The sequence below is a fragment of the Octopus sinensis genome, linkage group LG25 (assembly GCF_006345805.1).
Source record: "Octopus sinensis linkage group LG25, ASM634580v1, whole genome shotgun sequence".
Classification (NCBI taxonomy): Eukaryota; Metazoa; Mollusca; class Cephalopoda; order Octopoda; family Octopodidae; genus Octopus; species Octopus sinensis.
Window position 1 is genome coordinate 5,819,348 of NC_043021.1, and position 25,317 is coordinate 5,844,664.

Sequence of the window (25,317 nt, forward strand, 5' to 3'; positions counted from 1 at the left end):
AATGGGAGAAAAAGAGAGAGAGAGAAAGTAAACTTATACAGTTAAGGAGTGAGGGAAGAGTAAGAGGCATTTAGATATACCAATATAATAAGGATGGGTGGGAAGCAGAGATATAGTAAGATAACAATGGGAGAAAAAGAGAGAGAGAGAAAGTAAACTTATACAGTTAAGGAGTGGGGGAAGAGTAAGAGGCATTTAGATATACCAATATAATAAGGATGGGTGGGAAGCAGAGATAGAAGCAAAGGGAATAAGGGAGTAGGAGGAGAAATGGAACTATGAATAGGGACAGTGGGAGAAGAGAGTAGCTATAATGCTTCAATAGACGAGATAAGAAGAATGGAATATATATTGGGGGACTTTACAGCCTCTAAAGTTACATACGTACAAGAAGGGGCTGGAATAAACAGGTTTTGCAACATTTGTTTCAGTGTAGTGTGGTGGTAACAGCCGCAAGTTGCTGAGTTTTTTCCGTCTCATACTAATTTATCTGGTTACCATTTTACTTGATTCAGTCATTAATTAGACTACGGTCGGTCGGTCGGTCATGCTGGGGCAACGCCTTGATAAATTTTTTAAGTCGAATGAATCGATTCCTAGTACTAATTTTATTATTTTTTTTAAAGACTGGTACTTATTTTATTTATTGTTCTTTTTTTCGCCGGACCGCTATGTTACGGGGACGTAAATAAACCAACACCGGTTGCCAAGCGGTGATGGGGACAAAAACACACACACGCATATATTGATTACGGGCTTCTTTTAGTTTCCGTCTACGAAATCCACTGACAAGGTGTCATGCAGTGGAACTGAACCTGTAACCATGCAGTTGGGCTGAAAGCTTCTTACCACACAGCCAATGACTGCGTGTATTGCATAAACTGTTTCATAAATAATTACATAAATAGATATTATCCAGCACCAGCTGTGTGCCAATTCTTCATCAGGTTGCTTACTTTTCAAAGCACTGAATAAATTAATAAATAAATTCATATATTGTTATATTTTGGGATGGTCGTTTTTTTTTTTTTTGCTAGTCAAATAAACACACGTTCTTAACTCGTTTTTTTGATTTTTTGTTCTTATTTTATCTTAAGTCCATCGTCTGGAAATCTTTCGTCACACACCTGTAACCTCCTCAGCAACTCTTCCATCCCACGTGTCTCCTTCTGTTCAGTTTAGTCCATTCTGTCTTTCTGTGATGTATATCCTTATCTGCATTTGTGTCTGTATCTGTGTGTGTGTGTGTGTGTGTGTGTGTGCACGCATGCATGCATGTGTATGTATGCATGTCTATGTTTCATTTAAAAGTATCCTTCAATCACTGGGCAATATGCTGTGCTTGAAAAGACCTGTTGAGTCAAGTGAAATTGTTGTCGTGGCCAATGACTGTGCCATATGATTGGCACCTGTGCTGGTGGTACCATTTGAATTGACTTATGTCCATGCTGCTTGACTAGCTCCCATGCCGTCAGCATGTAAAAAGCACTATTCGAGTGTGGTCATTGCCAGTACCACCTGATTAACTCCTGTGCGGGTAACACATAAAAACCACCCACTACACCAGTGGTTTTCAACCTGGGTTCCACCAGTACAGTCCAGGGGTTCCGCAAGAAGTTACAAAACTGCTAAAATCGGCAGTAATTTTTAATTCTCCTGTGCAGATATGTGTGCATAAGACTATTAAATTATTGCACAGGGGTTTCCTCGAGCCAGTGGAATGTTTCCTCGGGGTTCCGCTCCAGCAAAAAGGTTGAAAAGCACTGCACTACACTCTCAGAGTGGTTGGTGTTAGGAAGGGCATCCAGCTCTATAGAAACCTCACCAGAACTGATTGGAGCCTGGCGCAGCCTTCTGGCTTGCCAGTCCTCAGTCAAACCGTCCAACCCATGCTAGTATGGAAAGCAGATGTTAAGTGATGATGATAGTGATGATGATGATGATGATGTTAATTTGTTTATTTACTATGTTTAACAACAATTTCGACCAAGCAGAATTATTAGGACATCGGATAAAATGCCTTGCGGTATTTGTCCTATAGGCGACGAGCTGGCAGAAACGTTAGCACGCCGGGTGAAATGCGTAGCTGTATTTCGCCTACCGTTACCTTCTGAGTTCAAATTCCGCCGAGGTCGACTTTGCCTTTCATCCTTTCGTGGTCGATTAAATAAGTACCAGTTACGCACTGAGGTCAATATAATCGACTTAATCCATTTGTCTGTCCTCTCTGTGTTTAGCCCCTTGTGGGTAGTAAAGAAATAGGTATTTCGCCTGCCGTTACGTTGTGAGTTCAAATTCCGCCGAGGTCGACTTTGCCTTTCATCCTTTCGGGGTCGATAAATTAAGTACCAGTTAATCCATTTGTCTGTCCTCTCTGTGTTTAGCCTCTTGTGGGTAGTAAAGAAATAGGTATTTGTCTTGACTCTTTACATTCTGAGTTCAAACTCTGTCGCGGTCATCTTTGCATATCATCCTCTCAGGGTTAATAAAGTAAAGTCTCATCCATGTTCTGGGGGTCGAAAATTGTCGTTGGCTTCAATTTTCGACTCAACTAAACAACATTAACACGTCCGTAATCAAGTGATTCGTCTGAGTTCCTCGGCGGTCACTATTTGACAATAATGTCTGGAGTTGAATATAATGTCGACTGTTGCTAACCAACTCAAACATTAATTTACGTGTTTTTGAACAAATAATTTCTGAAGTTACGTCAACAGTTTATTTTTTAAATTTGACAGAAATTTTAGAAAGAACGATCGCAAAACACGATTCTAGGTAAGTTACAAAAAGGATATTAATATATTTTAATATTATTCCTCGAAGATTTCATACTGATTTCAAATTTTGGCGGAAGGTCAGTAATTTCGGGGGGAGGGAGCAAATCGCCTTACAACGACCTCAGTATGCAACTGGTACTTATTTTATTGACTTCGAAAGGATGAAAGGCAAAGTTGACTTCGGCGGAATTTGACGGAATCAGACGTAAAGACGGACGAAATGTCGCTCAGCATTTTGTCCGGCCGCTTTAAACTCCAAGTTTTCATATTAAAAATAAAAAAAAAACAAACAAAAAGTATGTTAAGATAACGGCAGCTATAAATTATATTGTTACAGAAATTTGTTCAAACTGGTGATGGTTTGAGGCTGACATTCAGTTATTAAACTTGTTTAACTTCGAGCCAACGTTGATTATCCCCAGCTACGATCATCCCGTATTATAAGGTTGTCCCAAAAGTTCGTAGAAAATCTTGGAAAATAATGGTCTTTATTTTGAGGAATAATTTTTGTTGTTTTTGTTAGTACTTGGCGAATAAAAATTCAATTTTCGCAAGTGTTTACGAACTTTTGGGACAACCTAATATTACATGTATCTTGGACAACATTATTAACCTATCCTTTCCTTATTTAAGGGAGTTGGGAGTGAGTTGAGACATTCAGCTGGTATTTTTGGAACCTCCGATTCTTCAAAACATTCGATCCAAAGCTTGAACGATGTTGCCAATTCACTGCCTTAGTACCATAGAATATATATCTCATTTTATGGTACCACCTTCAACTTATTTCTCAACTCAGAGTCAGAAATAGCAAATGAGGTAATTTCCCCAGGGCACTAAAATCTGGAGGTTTGCTGGCTTGAACCCTTGACTCCCTATAAAGTACAGACCATTGATGGATGACATTTCTCCACCATTCTCAACTCTTGGCTGTCTTTTCTACTTCTCTCCAGTTGGAACCTTGATTTTTCACCTCCGCTATTCTTAGGGCACCCTCTCCAATTCCCTTGTGGATTCCTTGTAATATTTTTTTCCTGGGGTGAAGGCCTTCCTCTCCCAGGTCTTGCTGGTTTTGAACTGTCATCAATGCTTCTATAACTTTGCTTTCTACCAGGTAGGGGTATTGACCTTACGTAAACCTAATTTTACCTCTGCGAAGAGGTGGTTCATATAAGAAGAGATGGAGAAAGACAAGAGATTAAAAGTATGAGAGAAGGGGCCAGAATAGCTGGTCATAATTAGGAATCCCTTAATCATAGCTCTGATGGATAAGGGTTCAAGTGGGGCTGTTAAAAAAAAAATTTAAACCTCTCATCACACTGATATTTGTGGAAAATTAGATGAGTGTGGCAAGCATGGTCTGAGTGAACAACCCCACTCTGAGCATTTGCCTGTGGGTGGGAGAAGGACAACTGAGAGAGGGCACTTGCGTTGGTGGTCAGAGTGACTGTGATTTTTGAGGGGGTTTCCACAAATAATCCTCAATGGTCTCCTTTTAGAAAATTTTTCTTTGTTTCAATTATATTTTTATGTTTTGTTATTTTTCTTGCTTACATGTTTTTTTTTTATGCAATCCCACAATACATCATCCTACACAAGGCTCAATATTTTTGTTAATGCTTCTGATTGTTATTATTATTATTATTATTATTATTATTATTATTATTATTACTATTATTATTATCATTATTATTATATTATTATTATTATCATTATTATTATTATTATTATTATTGAGTGAGAGAGCAGTTCATGCTATCAAAGTGACACTGGGGTAAAATATACGAAGCCCAATATACCCATCATGACTACCCGTCTGATAAGGGTACACCAGGCACATGCATCACAACCATATGTGCACGACATGGTGATCTCATATCAATATAAACAGCACATGACCTTGCAGGTGGGGCCCAGTTAGAATTTTCTTCAGGTTGAGTAGCCCATCCCGCTCAAAAGGTCCCTGAATGAGGGTTGTTTAAGGATGTTGAAAGAACCACCCATGTTTCCAGAGGTGAATTATTCAAACCCCAAAGAATCCCTCTCAACACATGGCTATGATGCTCCCCCACTACTTCTGCTCGTGATCAGAGATGCACATATCGTCAGCCACTAAGGGACATGCTCAACTGGTTACGGTCTAGCAACTGACAAGCAAATCTGTAGTATTGAGCAGAATATTTATTATTATTATTGTTATTATTATTATTATTATGGTGAGTAGGTAGGTAGAATCAATAGTGAGTCGAATGAAATGCTTAGCAGTATTTCTCCCAGTTCTTTACATTCTGGGTCCAAATTTGAGCTAAACTTTGCTTTTCCTCCTTTCAGGGTCAATAAAATAAAGTACCAGTTGAGCACTGGGGTCGATGTAATCAACTTATCCCTTCCCTTAAAATTGCTGGCCTTGTGCCTACAGTAGGAAAGATTATTATTATTATTATTATTATTATTATTATTATCATTATTATCATTATTATTATTATTATTATTATTATTATTAGTATTATTATTCTCTCTCTCTCTCTCTCTCTCTCTCTCTTGTTCCACCTTGCTCACTCTCACTTGATCTTCTGTAGTGTAAGTAGCCTGGTAGTTCTACAAGGGAAAACTAATCTGGCCCCTTCTCTCATACTTTTAATCTCTTGTCTTTCTTCCTCTCTTCTTCCATCTCTCCTGAGGAAATCTTAGTGTTGCAAGCTGCATGGTGACCCCATCAGTGCTGGTGTCACAAAATAAGAAGCACCCTGTACATGCTGTAGAGGGTGGAAGATAACGATAAATGTTGCCCTTTTCAAGCCTAGCCAGGCTCATGGGCTCGGTTTCCCGGTTTCTGTGGTGTATGTGCTCCCCCCAGCTGGACAGGGTGCCAGTTCATCGCAGCATTACTCAAGAAACAGGAAGAGAGAGTGAGAGAAAGATGTGGCGAAAGAGTAGAACAGGGGTCGCCACTAACCCCTGCCGGAGCCTCGTGGAGCTTTTTTAGTTTTTTTTCAGTCAATAAACACACACAACGCCCGGTCTGGGAATCGAAACCGCGATCCTACAATCGCAAGTCTGCTGCCCTAACCACTAGGCCATTGCGCCTCCACAAAGGGTGGAAGAGCATCTAGTTAAAAAAATGTACAATGCTAAGGCAGTATGATGCAGTCTTTGGAGGCTACTAGATCATGTCAGACCCTCCAGTCCATTCCAGCTTGGAACATGAGCATTCAGTAATCCTTTCTACTATGGGCACAAAGTTTGAAATTTCGGAGGAGGAAGTAAGTTGATTACATTGACCCCAGTACTCAACTGGTACTTATTTTATTGACCCGTGAAAGGATGAAAGGTAAAGTTGACCTCGACAGAATTTGAACTCAGAATGTGAAGACAGACAACATGCTGCCTTAATGGACGCCTTAATAATGATGAAGCGCAAGGTCACAAATTTGGCAGGAAGGGGACAGTCAGTTATACTGACTGGTGTTTTATTTTGTTGACCCTGGAAGGGTGAAAGCAAATTTGGAGCTAGTTGGATTTGAAATCAAAACATAGAGAGCCTTGATTTAAATACTGCAAGGAATTTTGCATCATGTTTAAGGTTTATTAATTTTGGCATGACAAAAAATGTTCAGGGAGAACATGGTTGATGGAATTGACTGATGCTATGAACCTAAACTAAGCGTGCAGCTTTAGATTGAAGAACAACACTTGGTGAGAACTTGCGTTCCTGCTTGTCAGGGTAATCCTAGATCTTGTGGTAGTTCCTTGATTGGCTCTAGTTGGAGGTTCTCTTCCCTCAAGTAGAATGGGGTCACATATTTGGTATACTTTATGTACTTTATGCTTCGTTTCCCTCTCTTTCTCCCCCCCCCCTCATCTTTTATTTAACCCCTCCCCCACGCATGCACAAATTGCATACTGTCTTTGTAGTGTCACCCTCATCTGATATCCCTGCTGTAAATAAAAGAAATAATCATCATCATTATCACCACCACCACTACCACCACCATCCTCCTCCTCATCATCACCATTATCATCAATGATAATAATAATAATAATGGGATTTTGTGGGTCGAAATGATCAAAAAGCAACAAAATATATGAAATTGTAGGACAGATGTTTCAATGGTTGCTAAAACACAAATATATGTTGGATGTATTGTTCTAAAATATGGGGCAGAGCAGCTGACCGCACAAGTTCTATAAATAAAAACAAAGTGTATATAGGCACCTAGGCAAACACATTACATCTGACACAAAAGCCATGCTAGCTAATAGATATAGAAATAAGACAATTTTTCTTTCTAAATAATAGTTTTCAAACCCACTGAATCGGCACAGAAGTTAGTGCTAGTGTATTTAATACAGGGAACATTAGCTAAAAATAATTGTTGATAGATAGACAAGTAAGATAGATAAGTAAGGTAGATAAGTAAGATAGATAGGTAAGCTAGAGAGATAAGATTGATAAATAGATGGATGGATAAAGAGTTAGGCAGGCAGTCAGTGGTTAGCCAACTAAATTGATTCTAGTACTTCACTTGTATTTTACTTTATTGGTCCTTCTGGCTTGCCAGCCCTCAGTCAAACCTATTTCTTTACTACCCACAAGGGGCTAAACACAGAGAGGACAAACAAGGACAGACAAAGGGATTAAGTCGATTACATCGACCCCAGTGCGTAACTGGTACTTATTTAATCGACCCCGAAAGGATGAAAGGCAAAGTCGACCTCGGCGGAATTTGAACTCAGAACGTAACAGCAGACGAAATACTGCTGAGCATTTCGCCCGGCGTGCTAACGATTCTGCCAGCTCGCCGCCTTAGCCCTCAGTCAAACCATCCAACCCATGCCAGCATGGAAAGCGGATGTTAAACGATGATGATGATGATGGTGAGAATATCTGAAATAAACTCGACTGCTCTCGCAGGCAAGAATACTAAAAATTAAACCCGAGTTCTCTGAAAAATTAAATGAAAAAACTGGAAAAATAATCCAGAATCCTTATCTGGTACCTGATCGATCCCAATGGTAGTCATGGAATGTGAAGGTGGGTGTGTGGGCCATGTTTGTAATGCTGTGTGTGTGTGTGTGTGTCGTCTGCAGTGGGAATAGGGACAGTTTTCTCTATGAAGGCTTTTTTGTAGTCTATCCACTGACATAGTGTCTTTACGACCATTAAGGTCTATAGTGAAAAATTTACCTGTGTGTGAAAGAAGATGGAAAGGACCTGCATACGGTGCTGTTAACAGAAGTTTAACAACCTCTAAGCATTTTGTTCAGTGTGCAAATGATTTTGCCAGCTTGCTGCCTTATTAATAGTGATGATAATAATAATAATAATAATAATAATAATATAATAATAATAATGGTTTCAAATTTTAGCACAGGGCCAGCTGTTTTTGAGGGTTGGGGGAAATCAGATACATTGACACCGGTTCTTGCCTTGGACTTTATTTTTATTGGCCCCAAAAGGATGAAAGGCAAAGTTGACTTCAGCAGAATTTGAACTCAGAATGCAAAGACTGGTGAAATGTTGCTAAGCATTTTACCCAGTGTGCTAATGATTCTGCCAGCTCACCGTCTTAATAATAATGATAATTGTTTCTACTATAGGCACAAGGCCTGAAATTTGAGGAGAAGGGTTAGTAGATTACATCAACCCCAGTGTTTAACTGGTGCTTATTTTATCGACCCCGAAAGGATGAAAGGCAAAGTTGACATCTGCAGAATTTGAACTCAGAACATAAATATGAAAGACCACTCAGTAGTTTGTCCATTGTGCTAATGATTTCACCAGATCACTGCCTAAATAATAATAATAATAATAATAATAATAATAATAATAATAATAATAATAATAATGATGATGTTGATGATGTTAATCTGATAACATTGTAGGAAGATATTTGATAATATATGTGTGCAAACCATTCAATACCATTTTTTTTTCTCCAGTATCGGTTAAAAAAAAAAGAAACCCCTTGTGTCTGTTTTTTACTTTTCTCAGTTGGTGTCATTCCAATTTAACCCATTAAACTAGTCAATCAACCATGGCACTGCCTACACTGTCTAGCCGCTCATGGCCTGCCCTACAGAACATCTATATGCACACGTGGAATCAACGAAGATGTCGAGATGAAGATATGAGGCAAAGCTGTTTAAAGACAGACCGTTTTTTCCAGACAGGAAGGTTAAAAGCTGAAAAAATACAAAAGTGGACTTCTGATAAGTATTACCGTAAAAGGTAGAATTATCTGTTTGCAAAAAAAACTAAATGCTTGACTAACAAAAACCTTCCCCAACCACCCATTCCTCCATGCCCTCACACATCCATCAACACACTAACCCTTTTCTTTTATTTTCATTTCTTATTCTTGGTTTTTAAAAATTCTTTTTTAAAGAATGCATGGAATTCCTCATGGGACAGTGGGGATGGAAGCACTCTGTCGGTTACGACGACGAGGGTTCCAGTTGATCCGAATCAACGGAACAGCCTGCTTGTGAAATTAATGTGTAAGTGGCTGAGCACTCCACAAACATGTGTACCCTTAACATAGTTCTCGGGGATATTCAGTGTGACACAGAGAGTGACAAGGCCGGCCCTTTCAAATACAGGTACAACAGAAACAGGAAGTAAGAGAGAGAGAAAGTTGTGGTGAAAGAGTACAGCAGGGATCACCACCATCCCCTGCCGGAGCCTCGTGAAGCTTTAGATGTTTTCGCTCAATAAACACTCACAATGCCCAGTCTGGGAATCGAAACCGCGATCCTATGACCGCGAGTCCGCTGCCCTAACCACTGGGCCATTGCGCCTCCACATTGGACAGTAATGTAACTTCTAAATGCAAAATTTCTGGCTTATGTAAATAAGGCTTTGGATTGAATGCTGGGAATTAGTTAGACATTGCATATAACTAACATTTGCTTCCATAGGGGCAGTGGTTGTTTATCTCCTTTCATAGCTCAGTGCCCCATTTCACTGTACGGCATTTTAAAAATGCCCCCTCCACCACTGCTCTCCTGCCCTTCCCCAAATAATTTTGCTGAAACTCAAAATTTAATTTTGAGCATTGGCTTCAGTTATGTTTCTGTTCTGTTAATAACACAATGTCTTATATTCTTATATTCTAGTCTTATATTCTAATCTTATATTCTAATCTTATATTCTAATCTTATATTCTAATTTTATATTCTTATATTCTAGTCTTATATTCTAATCTTATATTCTAATCTTATATTCTAATATTCTAGTCTTATATTCTAATCTTATATTCTAGTCTTATATTCTAATCCCATCAAAGATTTCTATTTTTGAAAATGTGTTTAAAATATAAATTATGCTTGTGTTGTTAAGAAGCTTACTTTGTAAACTCGTAGTTTCAGGTTCAGTCCCACTGCATGGTACCTAGGGCAAGTGTCTTTTGGATCAACTAATATCTTGTATGTAAATTTGGTAGATGGAAACCTGTTGTATGTACACACACATGCGCGTGCACACACAAGCATCCCCTGCATTATCACTATCTCAGCTTACAGAATTTTGTGCTTATGGAAATTATAAAGTATGACCGTTAATTTTGGGATACAGTATGTGATTTCACTTTTACAGAAACTTGTATTGCATAGTTTTAAATTGTTAACAATTTAAAACTATACTCCCTTCTTAGCTCATTGGTCATTAGCATTTAAATTAAGATCAAAGTTTGTAGTTAATGATTCGGAAAACTATCTTCAAGTTACTCACATACATGCACACAAATACGCATGTTTATATTTTGTGTATAATGTGAGTATATATATATGTTACACAAGTTATAATATTAAATTACCAGTGACTAATATAAACTTAAATTTCATTAAATAGGAACTTAGAAAAGTATTATAAACCTTGCTATGTTTAAAGCTAATTAAACTGTTTAATATATATATATATATATATATATATATATATATATTATAAACATATAATATATATATGAAATCTAGCACAAATTATAGCAACACACAACACTAGTAAATTTAACAGTTTCCATATGAACAATAGCAATAATAGTAACCAGAATTATAATTATAGATTAATAAGTAGTATCAGTGTCAACATGAGCAAACAAACCATAAGTAACACAACTAGGTATGAAGATAGGAACTATGTTTTGAGAACCAATAAAACAGAAGAGCCCTGGCTGAACTCTCCCGTGAGCTTAGAAGTAGAAGATGTGAATCCTAGAAAGCACAATACTCAGAATGTTTATAAGATAGACAGGGGAATATAGAAATCACATCTAGAGAAGGTGAAGCCGATACTATTAATAACAGTAGTAGAATTATTAAATGCGATTGTACAAGGAACAGGGTCTGTCCACTTAACTCTAATTGTAGGACCAAAATATCATATACAGATGTAAGATTACTTCAGAGAATAGAGAGTATTTCTATATAGGAGCTAACTCATGTTAAAAAGAGAATTGCCTGACATTTAAGCCCGTTAAGAAATAGGAGCAAAATGAATACCATCAGCCTTAGTAAGCTAATTTGGCCACTAAAAGATAGTAACAAAGTATTTTTGATTGCTTGGGAAATAATTAGTAAAGCATGACTTTATAGAATAGGCAATAATAAGTGTGACTTTTGTGTGGAAGAAATGTACCAGATTTTTGCTTCTAAATTTACCCTTATAAACACTAGACAGGCTACGAGGTGTCAACACTGGACAAAATATATGTTTAACCCTTTAGTATTCAGATTAGTCTGTCAAATCTAAGACTTATTTATTCATATTGCCTTGAATTAATCAAGCATTATCTCATAGCTTTGAGATTTTGATGATGTGGTTGCTTTTTTTTAGAATGACATTCTAGGGTAATTGTGAGAGGGTGTGGCTGGTTTAAATACTAAAGGATTAAATGATTTAAATACACAAATTACCATCTGTAGTAATTATACTAGTTAAAATAACGATTATGACACTAATACATATAATTATAATAATAACAATATTAATTGAGGTTATAAACTCAAAATAAGTGAAGTACCTCTGAATAAATAATGTACTCCGTACAATAAAATGTAAACAAAACTGCTACAAATAATTGTAGTATAAATAAACATTTGTTTGTCTGTGTGTGTGTATTTTTGTATGTTTTTCAACATATAGACAATATAATACAGAATTAAACAGAAAACTTTTATTATAATGACAGGGTGTTGTTATTGAGCTAGAAACACAGCGTGAGAGAGAAAGTGTGTAAAAAATAGAATTAAAATTTATTTCAAGAAAAGAAAAAAAAACCCGGGTTATTGGTTGAGTATACCAATGTGTTAATTGTAGTAGACTTCTGCTGAAGGATCTAATTCATCTTGACTAGGTTGTTACCTGACAGCACAGCAATGGGTAATGACTAGTTGACTACTAAAATTATTGCTAAAGGGTTGGCACTTACAGAGGGATGTCTTCAGGTTTTGCTTATAATGATCCCAATTGTGAATATAACATAAAAATTACAAGAGGAATTTACAACGAGCTCAGTTCCTATACTGAGCTATACAAAGAGATGATTCGTTATAAACAACAAATAACTTTGGATAAGTTCTTCACACTTCAAGCCAATGCTTGTGATAATAAACTGTAAGGTAGTACATATTGCCCTTCATCCTCCTAGTAACTCTCATTCCTCCGCCATCCTCACACAGCAGTCAACATCTTTTGTAGTAAGAACAATATTATGGTTCTTATTAATTTCCTAACTTATTCCTCTTGAAATGGTTTTTGTATTTTTATGTATCTACTAGCAGTATCGCCCGGCGTTGCTCGGGTTTGTAAGGGAAATAACTATAAAGCATTTTTAGAGAGTTATAGCCAAAAAATAGCAAAAAAATGGAAAAAAAATTATGGTAAATTTTTTTTGAGAGTAAAAAAAGTTTGAGTTGCGTCCCCTAGACAGTCTGTGGTTTATTTTTTTTGATTCTCGACCCCATGTCGAATTTATCGATTTTTTTCAGAACTGGGGGAACTTTTCAAAATTTTCGCTGCGTTAGTTTTGAATTATGACATTGGGCTATGTGTGTGTCAAGTTTCATCAGAATCGGTTGAAAGCCGTGGTCAGGGTGAGGGTACAAGCAAACAGACACACAGAAACACGCACAGACAAACTGCCGTTTATATAGAGAGAGATATTGTATTGTGTATGTTTAGAAATAGTTATTTTCTTGTATAAAAGTGATAATGTTGCTTGTTCTTTGTTGTTTTCTTGTACTTTTTTTTATATTTACAAAAAAAAAAGCCTTAGGAATGCAATCTCATGTGATAATAGGATATCAATAGAAATATTAATTTTGTTATTATGGAATTTTGTGTTATGGCCAGATTTTCAGGAATGCATTACTTCCATAAAGTGGAGGGTTCCTGTGTGTGTGTATATATATATATATATATATATATATATATATATATATATATATATATGTGTGTGTGTGTGTGTGTGTATATGTAAAAAAATACAAACTGGGACAAGAACGCAAAACATTTAGAAGACGATACAAAAAACACAGACGGGACATTCGAAGCCTTCAATCTTCAGTCAAGAATCGGATCATCCTCGCAATTTCGGCTGATTAATCTTGAGATTGCTCCGACCTGGCCAACCCCAAAGGAAAATCTAAGCCAAGCGCATTAGATTCCTTGGAAGAAAGCCTCGAATGTTTGAATTTTATGGAAGAACTGACAGGTTGTTTAGTTAGTTGACCTATGATACTTGGAAATACTAACAAATAACTTAGCTGACTGGCTCCCGTGCCAGTGGCATGTAAAAAGCACCATTCAAGCATGATTGTTACCAGCGTCACCTTACTGGCCGGTGGCATGTGAAAAAACATTCGAGCGAGGTCGTCGCCAGTGCCGCTGGACTGGCTCCTGTGCAGGTGGCATGTAAAAAACGCCATTTGAGTGTGGCCGTTGCCAGTACTGCCTGACTGGCCCTCGTGCTGGTGGCACGCAAAAGCACCCACTACACTCTCAGAGTGGTTGGCATTAGGAAGGGCATCCAGCTGTAGATCAGATTGGAGCCTGGTGCAGCCATCTGGCTTGCCGGTCCTCAGTCAAACCGTCCAACCCATGCCAGCATGGAAAGTGGATGTTGAATGATGATGATTGATACATGCATGCATGCATGTATGTATGTATGTATGTATGTATGTATGTATGTATGAATGCATGCATGCATACATACATACATACATACAGACATACACACACACACATACACACACACACATACATACAAACAAATAAACAAACCACTTGCTCAAGGTGCCACACTGTGGGACTGAACCCCAAACCATGTGTTTGGGAAGTAAACTTCTTAACCACACAGATATATGCCTGCCTCTATAAGTCACATAAATTCATATCTAGTTGACAGTAGTGTGTAAACCCGTGACTGACTAACACACAGTGCTGTACTGTTTGCTCCTCATTATACATAATGTTACTCTGTTCCCTGAGTGTCCAGCCCCTATAAATGTGTCCTACTGTGTCTACTTGCAGTGCTGATGACCAACGTGAGAAGATGAAGAAGGAAGCGAAAGAGGCCAGTCTAAAGGCTCGACGCGTTAAACTGTCAACCTGTTACTTCATGAGAATAAACAGTATGAGGTAATATATGCTTTAGACTTTTAGGGTAACTTCTGGGTAACTGTTAAGGTTGACTTCTTGGTTTAAATTGTTGAATACATTGAAAGTATGATGATTGTATTGTACAAAACGTTGTGAAGTATCAATGAAGAATCAGTGAGACAGTGTCATGTGACAACTTGCTGGGGCTGCCTGCTGGAGCCTATGCGGCAGGTATTTAAAGGGAAAAATTTGATGAGACAGTCAGTCACCGGCTGACACTCACTGACGATACATCGAAGAGGCCAGGGAACAGAAGAAAGAAGAAGAAAGAAGACATGCACCCAACACCAGAGCTGAAGACACCTCCGAAAGGGGGGGCGGGCCGCCACGTCAAAACGGTAGAGGAGTAGGGGCCGAAACTGGACGAGGTTCCTCCTGATGATAAAGGAGCTGTTGTGGTAGCAGACCATGAAACACAAATGTCCTTAGTTCACACCAGGGCCGGATTAATGTCTGCCTTCCATGCTGGCATGGGTTGGACAGTTTGCGAGGAGTTTGCTAGGTGTGGGACTGCAACAGACTCCTGTGTCTGTTTTGGCATGGTTTTTATGGTTGGATGCCCTTCCTAATATGAACCACCCAGCAGAGTGGACTGAATGCTTTTTACGTAGCATAAACACAGGTGAGGTCAGTTTTGGCATGGTTTTTGTAGTTGGATGCCCTTCCAAATGCCAACCACTTTACAGTGTGGGCTGGATGCTTTTTACGTGGTACCAACACTGGCAGGGTCACCAAGTAACTTGCAAGACAAATATCCTTTGTCAGGTGAGAGGGGGCATTGGAGGAGGTGATCTTGTGCCAGATGATGACAGGTTAGAGTAACAGAGAGACAGAGAAGCAGAAACAGGTGTCTTGCTGTAGACGAGGTACATGGTTTCCTGACCGGTGAGAGAATGGTAAACATAGAAATATTGTGGGTCATTTTCAGAATAATAAAGGTTTTTCTAAAGCGTCTTCAGCACTTTTTTTTATTCTTTTAAAAGGCTGAACTGAAGCAGCAGACACCTCGAAAGAATTACGAACTACTGGACCAGATGAAGGAACGTGTTGAAACGCTACAAAGTGCTCGGGAAATAAAGCGTAAACAGGTTTGTGTTGGCACCAAAGTGTTTGCATCTTTGTTCTTTTGTTGTTTCATGTTTACTCTTTACTCTTTTACTTGTTTCAGTCATTTGACTGTGGCCATGCTGGAGCACCGCCTTTAGTCGAGGAAATCGACCCCCAGGACTTATTCTTTGTAAGCCTAGTACTTATTCTATCGGTCTCTTTTGCCAAACCGCTAAGTTACGAGGACGTAAACACACCAGCATCGGTTGTCAAGCGATGCTAGGGGGACAAACACAGACACACAAACATATACACACACACATACATAGACATATATATACATATATACGATGGGCTTCTTTCAGTTTCTGTGTACCAAATCCACTCAAGGGTTTGGTCGGCCAAAGGCTATTATAGAAGACACTTGCTCAAGGTGCCACGCAGTTGGACTGAACCAGGAACCATGTGGTTCGTAAGAAAGCTACTTACCACACAGCCTCTCTTGCACCTATGACTTAATATTTTCCTTCTTTTGTTTTCTTTTTTTCTCCCTCTCTTTAATATTTCTATCCTGATTTAAGGCAGCGAGCCAGCAGAATCATTAGCATGCCAGACAAAATGTTTAGTGGTATTTCGTCTGTCTTTACGTTTTGAGTTCAAATTCCATCAAGGTTGATTTTGCCTTTCATCCTTTCAGAGTCAATAAAATAGGTTCCATTTGAATACTGGGGTTGATATAATTGACTAGCCTCATTTGTCTAAAATTTCAGGCCTTGTGCCTCTAGTAGAAAAGAATACTTCTATACTGATTTCAGTCACTGGACTGTGGCTATGCTGGGGCACTATATGCAGTTAAGTACATTGTCACCCACTTCCAGTTTGTTACACCAGTACTTAAGTCACCTTAGTAACAGAAGCTATCAACTGCTTCCAGGAAGCTTTCTGAGCATTTAAAAAATTTTATCTAACATGTAGCGTAAATCCTCGAGTATAGTCCGCCCTTGAGTACAATACGCAGGGGATTTTTAGGGGGCTGTACCTCTGAAAAACTTAAACTTTGTGTATAATACGCACCCCTTCTCTAACTTGAGTCGTGCGTAATTAAGCCAGCAGCACCTAATCGAACAAACACTTCCGTGCATGCATAATACAATAATGGTGATGTTCTTAACTGTTATATGGGAATGTAAATATGTTTGTAAATTGTTTTTGTTACATGTTATTCTGTGTTCTGAATACTTTTATTTTAATAAATGTTGCTTACAGCAAGTTATGGATGATTCTTTTACGACTTCATTGCTTTCAGGCTTAGCTTAAGATATTTTCCCGCCCGACATCACAAAATGCGTCTGAATAAACATTGCTGGACAGTAAATAGAGACTCGGACATTGCTTAGAAAATATTTTTCATTTTTAACCTTGTATATAGTATGCATTAGGGATTTAAATTTTGGGGGGAAAATGTGGATTATATTCAAGGATTTATGGTACTCTCGCTGAGCAATTCTTTTGTACGTCTGCTACATATGAAGTTTATCTCCTTGTCAGCCTGTCTGTGACCCCTTTACACTTGATGGGTGTCCATAGTTTACATTGTATGGAATTCTCACCAGGCATGGCTGTGTGGTTAAGAAGCTTACTCTGCAACCAACATAGTTTCAGGTTCAGTCTCACAGCACAGCAGCAGCTTCTACTATAACCTTGAGCCAACCAATGCCTTGTGAATGAATTTTGGTGGATGAAAACTGTGTGGAAGCCTGTTATATATACACACACAGGCGTAAGTAAAAAAATTATACACACCCTTGTTTATGTAATTTATTAAAACAAAAGCAGGAGTTGAACAGTGGTGGTGGTGGTGGTGGTGGTTGTTGTTGTTCTTCTTCTTCTTCTTCTTCTTCCTCCTCTTCTTCCTCTTCTTCCTTTTCCTCTTCTTCCTCTTCCTCTTCTTCTTCTTCTTCTTCTTCTTCTTCCTCCTCTTCTTCCTCTTCTTCCTTTTCCTCTTCTTCCTTTTCCTCTTCTTCCTCTTCCTCCTCTTCCTCCCCTTCTTCCTCTTCTTCCTTTTCCTCTTCTTTATTTTCCTCTTCCTCTTCCTCTTCCTCCTCCTCTTCCTCTTCTTCCTCCTCCTCTTCCTCCTCCTCCTCCTCCTCCTCCACATGGATCAACTAGACCTCTAGTTCCACATTTGGTCAGGTACTCTTTCCGCCTCCATATCTTCCTTCTTCATATTGTCCTTGGCTTCTAGATCTGTCCCAGCTCTTCCGCTTCCTCTGAAACCAATAATCAGATAATCACCAGTTTCTGGTGAACGATACATTCCTTCTTCATCAGGAAAGAACTTAACAATGGCAGCCATCTCTCCATCTCTGGCATGTATGTGTTTGCCTGGTTAGCAGATGATCAGGTGGTTGGCTGGTTTCTTGAAATGGTTAGCTCATTTCCTCCACAGTACTCCAGGAGCCTTGGTCTCTCCTCATTCCCCACACCATATCCATTGCCTCCATGTAACACTGGAGAAGTCATCATGGTGTTGCCTTGCTATAAGTTATCAGCCATGGAAGCTTCCTCACACTTGATCATTCTCTCTCACCCACTCTTCTCTAATACTGTCTCTGTTACTCCCCCCCCATTCCCTCACACTCTCACTCCCTCTCCCTCCAACTCTCTCCCAACCCTCTCCTTCTCGCTCCCTCTCTCATTCTCTCTCACTCACTCTTCTCTAATACTGTCTCTGTTACTCCCTCTCCCTTCCATTCCATTCTCTCACACTCTCACTCCCTCTCCCTCCAACTCTCTCCCAACCCTCTCATTCTCTCTCACTCACTCACATCCGTCTCTTTCACTCGCTTATTATTGTCTCTTTCAGTTGGCAGATGAGAAACTGCTGGAACATTGGCAGAAAAATGCTCCTGAAATTCAACAGGTCAGTTGTTCTCATAGATTACATCTGTTACACACTCCTTCACTCACACTCAATGAGTCACTCATTGTCTCAACAGATTTCCTTCGCTTGAAACACTTTAACATGTCTGGGCTGTTCGTGGTTCAGTTGGTTATTACCTCCCTTAGAAACAGCTAATCTCCTGTTAGTGGCAACAAGAAAGACTCCAGAAATCTCTGGCTCAAAGTTACTCACCCTTTATTCACGCAAGCATGGAAAGTAGATTGCACACACATGCATGCACACGTAAACACACACACATACACACACACACATCTTTTCTCAATTTATAGAACTAAAAGGATTTTTTTTACAACCTCCAGGACTCACAGTTTACTGTGTTTCAAGTGTGTTCGATTCCCAGACCGGGCGTTGTGAGTGTTTATTGAGCGAAAACACCTAAAGCTTCACAAGGCTCCGGCAGGGGATGGTGGTGAACCCTGCTGTACTCTTTCACCACAACTTTCTCTCACTCTTACTTCCTGTTTCTGTTGTACCTGTATTTTCAAAGGGCCGGCCTTGTCACTCTCTGTGTCACGCTGAATATCCCCGAGAACTACGTTAAGGGTACACGTGTCTGTGGAGTGCTCAGCCACTTACACGTTAATATCACGAGCAGGCTGTTCCGTTGATCGGATCAACTGGAACCCTCGTCGTCGTAACCGACAGAGTGCTTCCATCCATATATATATCATCATCATCATCATCATCATCATTTAACATCCATTGTCGAAGCTGGCATGGGTTGGATGGTTTGACCAGGGCTGGCAAGTGGGAAGTTTATCAGGTATCAAATTTAAATAAGCACATATATATATGTGTGTGTGTGTGTTTTATACATTGCATTGTTTTATACCATTTATTCTTTTGAATAATATCAGTGAAATCTTCGAAACATGTGTTGAAAGTAAAAGTATTTGATTTATACCTGCGTTAAACTCCGTTTATTTATTTATATATTATACAAAAAATTCCACGTAAACCCAAAGTTTCTACCTTTAAAAACAAGGAGTTACAACCTCTTTAATTATGTGATTTTTTGCTACCCTGGTAACTATTTATTTATTTTTCCGTGTTAATTGTTAACAAGGCAAAAATACACTCATCTATTCATATATATATATATATATATATTATATCAAATATATAGTTTATTTAGAGTTTGTTAATGTTAACAATAACTCTTCAGTCCCACTGCGTGGCATCTTGGGCAAATGTCTTCTATCACAGCCCCACGTTGACCTAAGCCTTTTGAGTAGATTTGGCAGACAGCAGCTGAAAGGAGGTTCCACATACATATATCACCATCTTAATTGCTTCCTAGCTACATGGTTTCGGGTTCAGTCCCACTGCGTGGCTCTTTGGGTAGGTGTCTTCCACTATAGCCCCGAGCCGACCGAAGCTTTGTGATTGAATTCGGCAGGCGGAAGTTACTGCCGTGTGTGTATATGTGCGTGTAGGTGCTTGTGCCTCTCCGAAAGAGAGAGAGAGGGAATATACAGATAGGAAGATGTAGCGCTCGTTGTGAGCTATATTCAAAATAATATTATTAGGGAGGCAACACAGGCGAAGTCTAAAAGAACATAGTCAAAATACACATTCGAAACTTATATAAATACGTACATTCTCTATAAAATAGAAATAAAATTCCAAAATACATAAATATAAATAAATAGAAAAATGTTGATGTAATACATAAAACATGATTGAATTTAAGAAAAATGTCTTTTGTAAGTACATTTAAAATTGTATGATGAAATAAAAAATTTTTTTTGAGAGAATTAAGTATTAAAGAGACATAAAAACAAGAAAAGAAAAAAATATAAAAATCACATCTATGGCGTGTTTCAGAGATGTGCCAAGGAATATGCCATATTTCATATTATTAATCATGGCACTCCTCTCATCAGGATGTTAGACAAAGGTCGTTAACACATCTACATACCAGAACTGGTTAACCGTCAATGTGTAACATCCTGATGAGGAGGGGAGTGCCATGGTTAAAACTGACAGTAATTTGAATAGTGCCAAATACATCCAGTCGCTGAAGGACAATTTGATACCAGACTTGGATGAAGGTGAGATTTTTCAGCACGACGGAACTTCATTCCACAGATCGCGCGCAACACAATAGAGACTGGCTGATGAAGGTGTTACCGTATTGAAAGATTGGCCAGCTCTGAGCCCTGACTTAAATATCATCAAGCAAATATGGACAGAACTAGAGAGGAGGGTTCGTCTGAAAAATCTACACAATCTTGAAGAGTTGTAGGAGCTCAGCCACAGAGAATGGCATCTCATACCTGTGAAAATGGCGAAGGATTTGTACGCATCTCTTTCCAGGTGCATTGAAGCAATTATTCAAGCCAAGGGAAACCATACAAAACAACAATGTACAGTAACTTCTTGAAATGAATATTATGTAACAAATATTCATTATATATATTTTTCTGTTTTAAAGCACTGTAACTTGGTTTATGTGAGGTGGCCGAAAAGTTCTGCGCGGTCATTTTTGTTGGTCGTCCCGCACCTTCCCCTCTCATTCAGAACCTCTTCTACAAAATATAAGGATTAGGTATGGAAATGATTCCAACAGGACCAATGTTTCATCCGTAAAAAATGCAATGTGAAACATCCACTTATAAGTTGGCAATTAGTAGTAATTTACAATAGTTTTAAGTGGCCGAAGACTCTTCCATGGTACTGTACATATACTCTTTACTCTTTTACTCTTTTACTTGTTTCAGTCATTTGACTGCGGCCATGCTGGAGCACCGCCTTTAGTCGATCAAATCGACCCCGGGACTTATTCTTTGTAAGCCCAGTACTTATCCTATCGGTCTCTTTTGCCGAACCGCTAAGTGACGGGGATGTAAACACACCAGCATCGGTTGCCAAGCAATGCTAGGGGGACAAACACAGACACACAAACACATACACACACATATATATATATATACATATATACGACAGGCTTCTTTCAATTTCCATCTACCAAATCCACTCACAAGGCATTGGTCGGCCCGGGGCTATAGCAGAAGACACTTGCCCAAGATGCCACGCAGTGGGACTGAACCCGGAACCATGTGGTTGGTTAGCAAGCTACTTACCACACAGCCACTCCTGCACACACAGCCACACACATACATGAATAAGCATATGCATAAATATATGTTTTTATATATAATTCTGAGAAAGTTAGAGGTTGTGAACCCAACCAACTAAGGGATAATATCTATCCAATATACTGCTGGTAGAAAACCCAATTATTAATACACAAGTGTTTTTTATTGCATTGCAATTACATTACCGAGTGTAATAAATGGGTGAAGGTAAAGAGATATTTTACCATTAATTTATAGATCAATAAGAAAACGGAGGGGATCAAGAGGTGGTATTCATCATATATATATATATATATACATCTATGTCTATATTTTGTAAATGTGCACTTTACAAAACAGTCTATTCCTATAGAACATTATATCTAACCCTTTATTTGGTGATCCTTATTTCTTTCAGGTCGACCGAAAATTACTTACTGAGCATGTTGTATCAGAGTGGGACCATCAGCTGGAAGATGCAAAAAAGGTTTGATTTCCTTCCTTCCTTCCTTCCTCCCCTCCACATGTTCATTCATTTGCTGAAGTATTGTCCTTTCCTCTCTTTGTATCATCCTAAAACACACACTCACCAACTATACTCTCTTCTGAACATTCTACCTAATTCTAAATTACTGCGCACACACCATCATCATTGTCATTATCATCATCATCATCATCATTATAATTTTTTTTTCTCAATGCTGGTATGGTTTGAATAGATCTCAAAATGTCTCTATCATCCAGCACATACACAACAACAGAGAAAACTACTCAACTTAGTCGTGCATATCTTACAATGTAGACTGGTTGCATTTTATCATGCCTCCAGCTCTGAAGACGTTGTCTTGTGGAATTGATGTCATTTGGTAGACACAAACATTCCTTTTTGCTCAAAAGTTATCAGCTTTACCTCTTACAGTTACCATATTTATTGGTTAATAAGATGTATTCCTATTTGCCAAGTATACTTTAGTGTGTTTGATTATACATGTTTTGAAAGAGAGACTATCTTTCTTAACCATTTAGTATTTAAACTGGTCACATCTGGCCCAAATATTCTGTTTTACACCCAAACCAGCCAGATCTGATTTCTCACACCTACCCTACAATGTCATTGTAATAATAAACAATCACATCATTGAAATCGCAAAGCTACAAGATAATGCATGATTAATTCAAAACAGTATGAGTAAATAAACAATACATCTGACAGAATAATGTTAATGCTTGGAATAGTGTTATAACACATCTTTTTGACATGTATGTATGTGTGTGTGTGTCTTGGGTTGATGGATGGATGGATGGATCTCAAGGAGGCAGTGACAAGTGATTACTTTTGTTCTTTTAATATGGTTCTTTTCCATACCGAAACTACTTGCTAAAATTTATTAATTATTAAATTAATAATTCTTTACCCTATATCTATAACGATTATATATATGTATATATATATATATATATATTATATATATATATATATATATATATATGTGTGTATATGTGTATATATATATATATATATATATAATATATATATATATATATATATATATATGTATAGAAATTAAATATAAAATATAAATTACAAAGTGGGACAAGAACGCAAAAACACACAAGGAGACGACACAAAAAAACAGACGGGTCACACGAAGCCTCTAATCTTCAGTCGGGAACCAGATCATCTTAGTAATTTCGGCTGTTTATATATATATATATATATATATGTATTATATATATATATATATATGTTAGTACATTATGCTTATTATATTGTTGTGAACATCACTTCCACGGAATCTCTTCACTTTAAGTACATCTATCATCTTTGATCTGCATTACATGTCCCATACCATTCATTCATCTCTTTTGCACACTATGTTTGATCCGTCTGATAATCAGTTTATCCTCTCAACACTTTAATACTATCATTCATACGTTGTACATCCGGTGAAACGTATTTGCTTTATTTCTTTCTAGGTTTTTGTAAAAAAACTTTGTTTGAGTTGTGTTGTTTTAACAAGGATTTCTTTTGTTTTTTTTTTTAATTTTCCCTCTCACAACCACCACCACAGCAAGCTGAAGAGAAGGCAAAGGAAGAAGAGACCTACAGGCAGAAAATGGAGGAGGAGATGAAGGCTGCAGCCAAGAAAGAGGAGATGGAGCAGGAGAAGAGGATTAAGCAGCGGAAGACTTTGCAAGAGATACTGAAGCAGCAGATGGGAGAACTGAAAAGGAAAGAGGAAGAGGTGAGGTCTTATAGGGATCCATAGTCGGGGACGTATCTGTTTTGCTGGTCATGTAGGTGTTTGTCTTGTTTTGTCCTTTTTTATGCTTAGTTCCTCTCTCATGGCTGAAGGTGAATGAGAAGCTGGTGTTTTCAGGTGTGTGTTCGTCTTCATCATTTCTTTTCTTTTGTTTCAGTCATAGGACTGTGGCCATGCTGGAGCACCACCTTGAGGTACCACTTGTTTTTGGCAACTGAGCAGATGTGAAATAAAGTGTCTTGCTCAAGGACATAACGCACTGCCAGGTATTGAACTCACAGCCTTATGATTGTGAGCTGAATGACCTAACCACTAAGCCACGTGCCTTCGCATATTTTAGTAATTAAAAATTTGATTTACTTTTTTTTTTTATTTCTTTAATAATTAATATTTTTACTGTAACAATTACAACAAAGCAGTCTGATTGGCAGAAACGTTAGCATGCCGGGCGAAATGCTTAGCAGTATTTCATCTGCCGTTATGTTCTGAGTTCAAATTCCGCTGAGGTCGACTTTGCCTTTCATCCTTTCGGGGTCGATAAATTAAGTACCAGTTACGCACTGGGGTCGATGTAATCGACCTGATCCCTTTGTCTGTCCTTGTTTGTCCCCTCTATGCATATCCCTTTGTGGGCAATAAAGAAATAAGAATTGTTAAAGTATGAAACAATGTTAAGCCTTTTATGTTCTGAATTCAAATGCCACCCAGGTGATCTTTGCCTGTCAGTCTTCCAACTACTGGAGTCAATAGAGTCAACTATGTTCTCTCTCTCTCTCTCTCCAAATTCGACATCTTGTGCCTGCCCACGTGAAAAATTAATATTTATAACTACATTTTCACAATAAATGTAATTATGTTTTTCTATGTATTTAATTACATTTTCATTAAAGAGGTTTAGTTGAATTACACTTAATTCAATGTTATTTTCTAATATAAGAAGGATCCTTGTTTTTTTTATTATATATTACTTTGATTGTCTCCATTAAGTTTTTTTTCTCGTTAATCTTAATTGGTCATCTAAAGTGGCAAGCTGGAAGAATTGTTACAATGCCTAACAAAATGCTTAGTGGCATTTCGTCTGTCTTCATGTTCTGATTTCAAATTCTGTCATGGTCGGCTTTGCCTTTCATCCCTTTTGGAGGTCGATAAAAATCAAGTACCACTTGGGTACTGGGGTCGATGTAATCGATTTACTCCCTCTCTCCCTCCCTCGGAATTGTTGGCCTTGCACCAAAATTTGAAATCAGTCTTAACTGGTTTATCACCGGTGTTGAGTTCCATGTGAAACGTTTTGTTGTGTTTCAGGCTGCAGAACTTCAGGAGCAACAGGCCAAGATAGAGAAGGAGAAATACCAGATGGAAGTGATGGAAAACGAGCGTAGGAAAGTGGAAGAGAGGAGGAAAAAGCAAGACTTTGGGTGAGTCTCTTTCCACCGCATTACTATCTCCATCACCACTGTATGCACCACCACCACCACCACCACCACCACCACTGCCATCAGCATTACTACGATCATTGCAACCATGA

At 38.3% G+C, this 25,317-nt stretch overlaps 1 protein-coding gene across 4 annotated transcripts in view; it reads left to right on the plus strand.

The window, feature by feature from the left end:
- Positions 1-2,641: 2,641 nt before the first annotated feature.
- LOC115224277 (trichoplein keratin filament-binding protein-like) overlaps positions 2,642-25,317 on the plus strand; it is a 32,037-nt gene continuing 9,361 nt past the window's right edge. The window contains exons 1-8 of one of the 4 annotated variants that reach the window (XM_029795088.2): positions 2,642-2,775; positions 8,770-9,006; positions 14,305-14,412; positions 15,417-15,521; positions 18,347-18,403; positions 21,944-22,012; positions 23,598-23,771; positions 25,095-25,207. In XM_029795088.2, coding sequence (XP_029650948.1) covers positions 15,468-15,521; positions 18,347-18,403; positions 21,944-22,012; positions 23,598-23,771; positions 25,095-25,207 — 467 coding nt within the window. In that variant the 5' untranslated portion in view covers positions 2,642-2,775; positions 8,770-9,006; positions 14,305-14,412; positions 15,417-15,467. Of the gene's footprint in view, positions 2,776-8,717; positions 9,007-14,304; positions 14,413-15,416; positions 15,522-18,346; positions 18,404-21,943; positions 22,013-23,595; positions 23,772-25,094; positions 25,208-25,317 lie in introns of those variants that run through there. The other 3 variants (XM_036513165.1, XM_036513166.1, XM_036513167.1) reach the window with 3 other exon arrangements.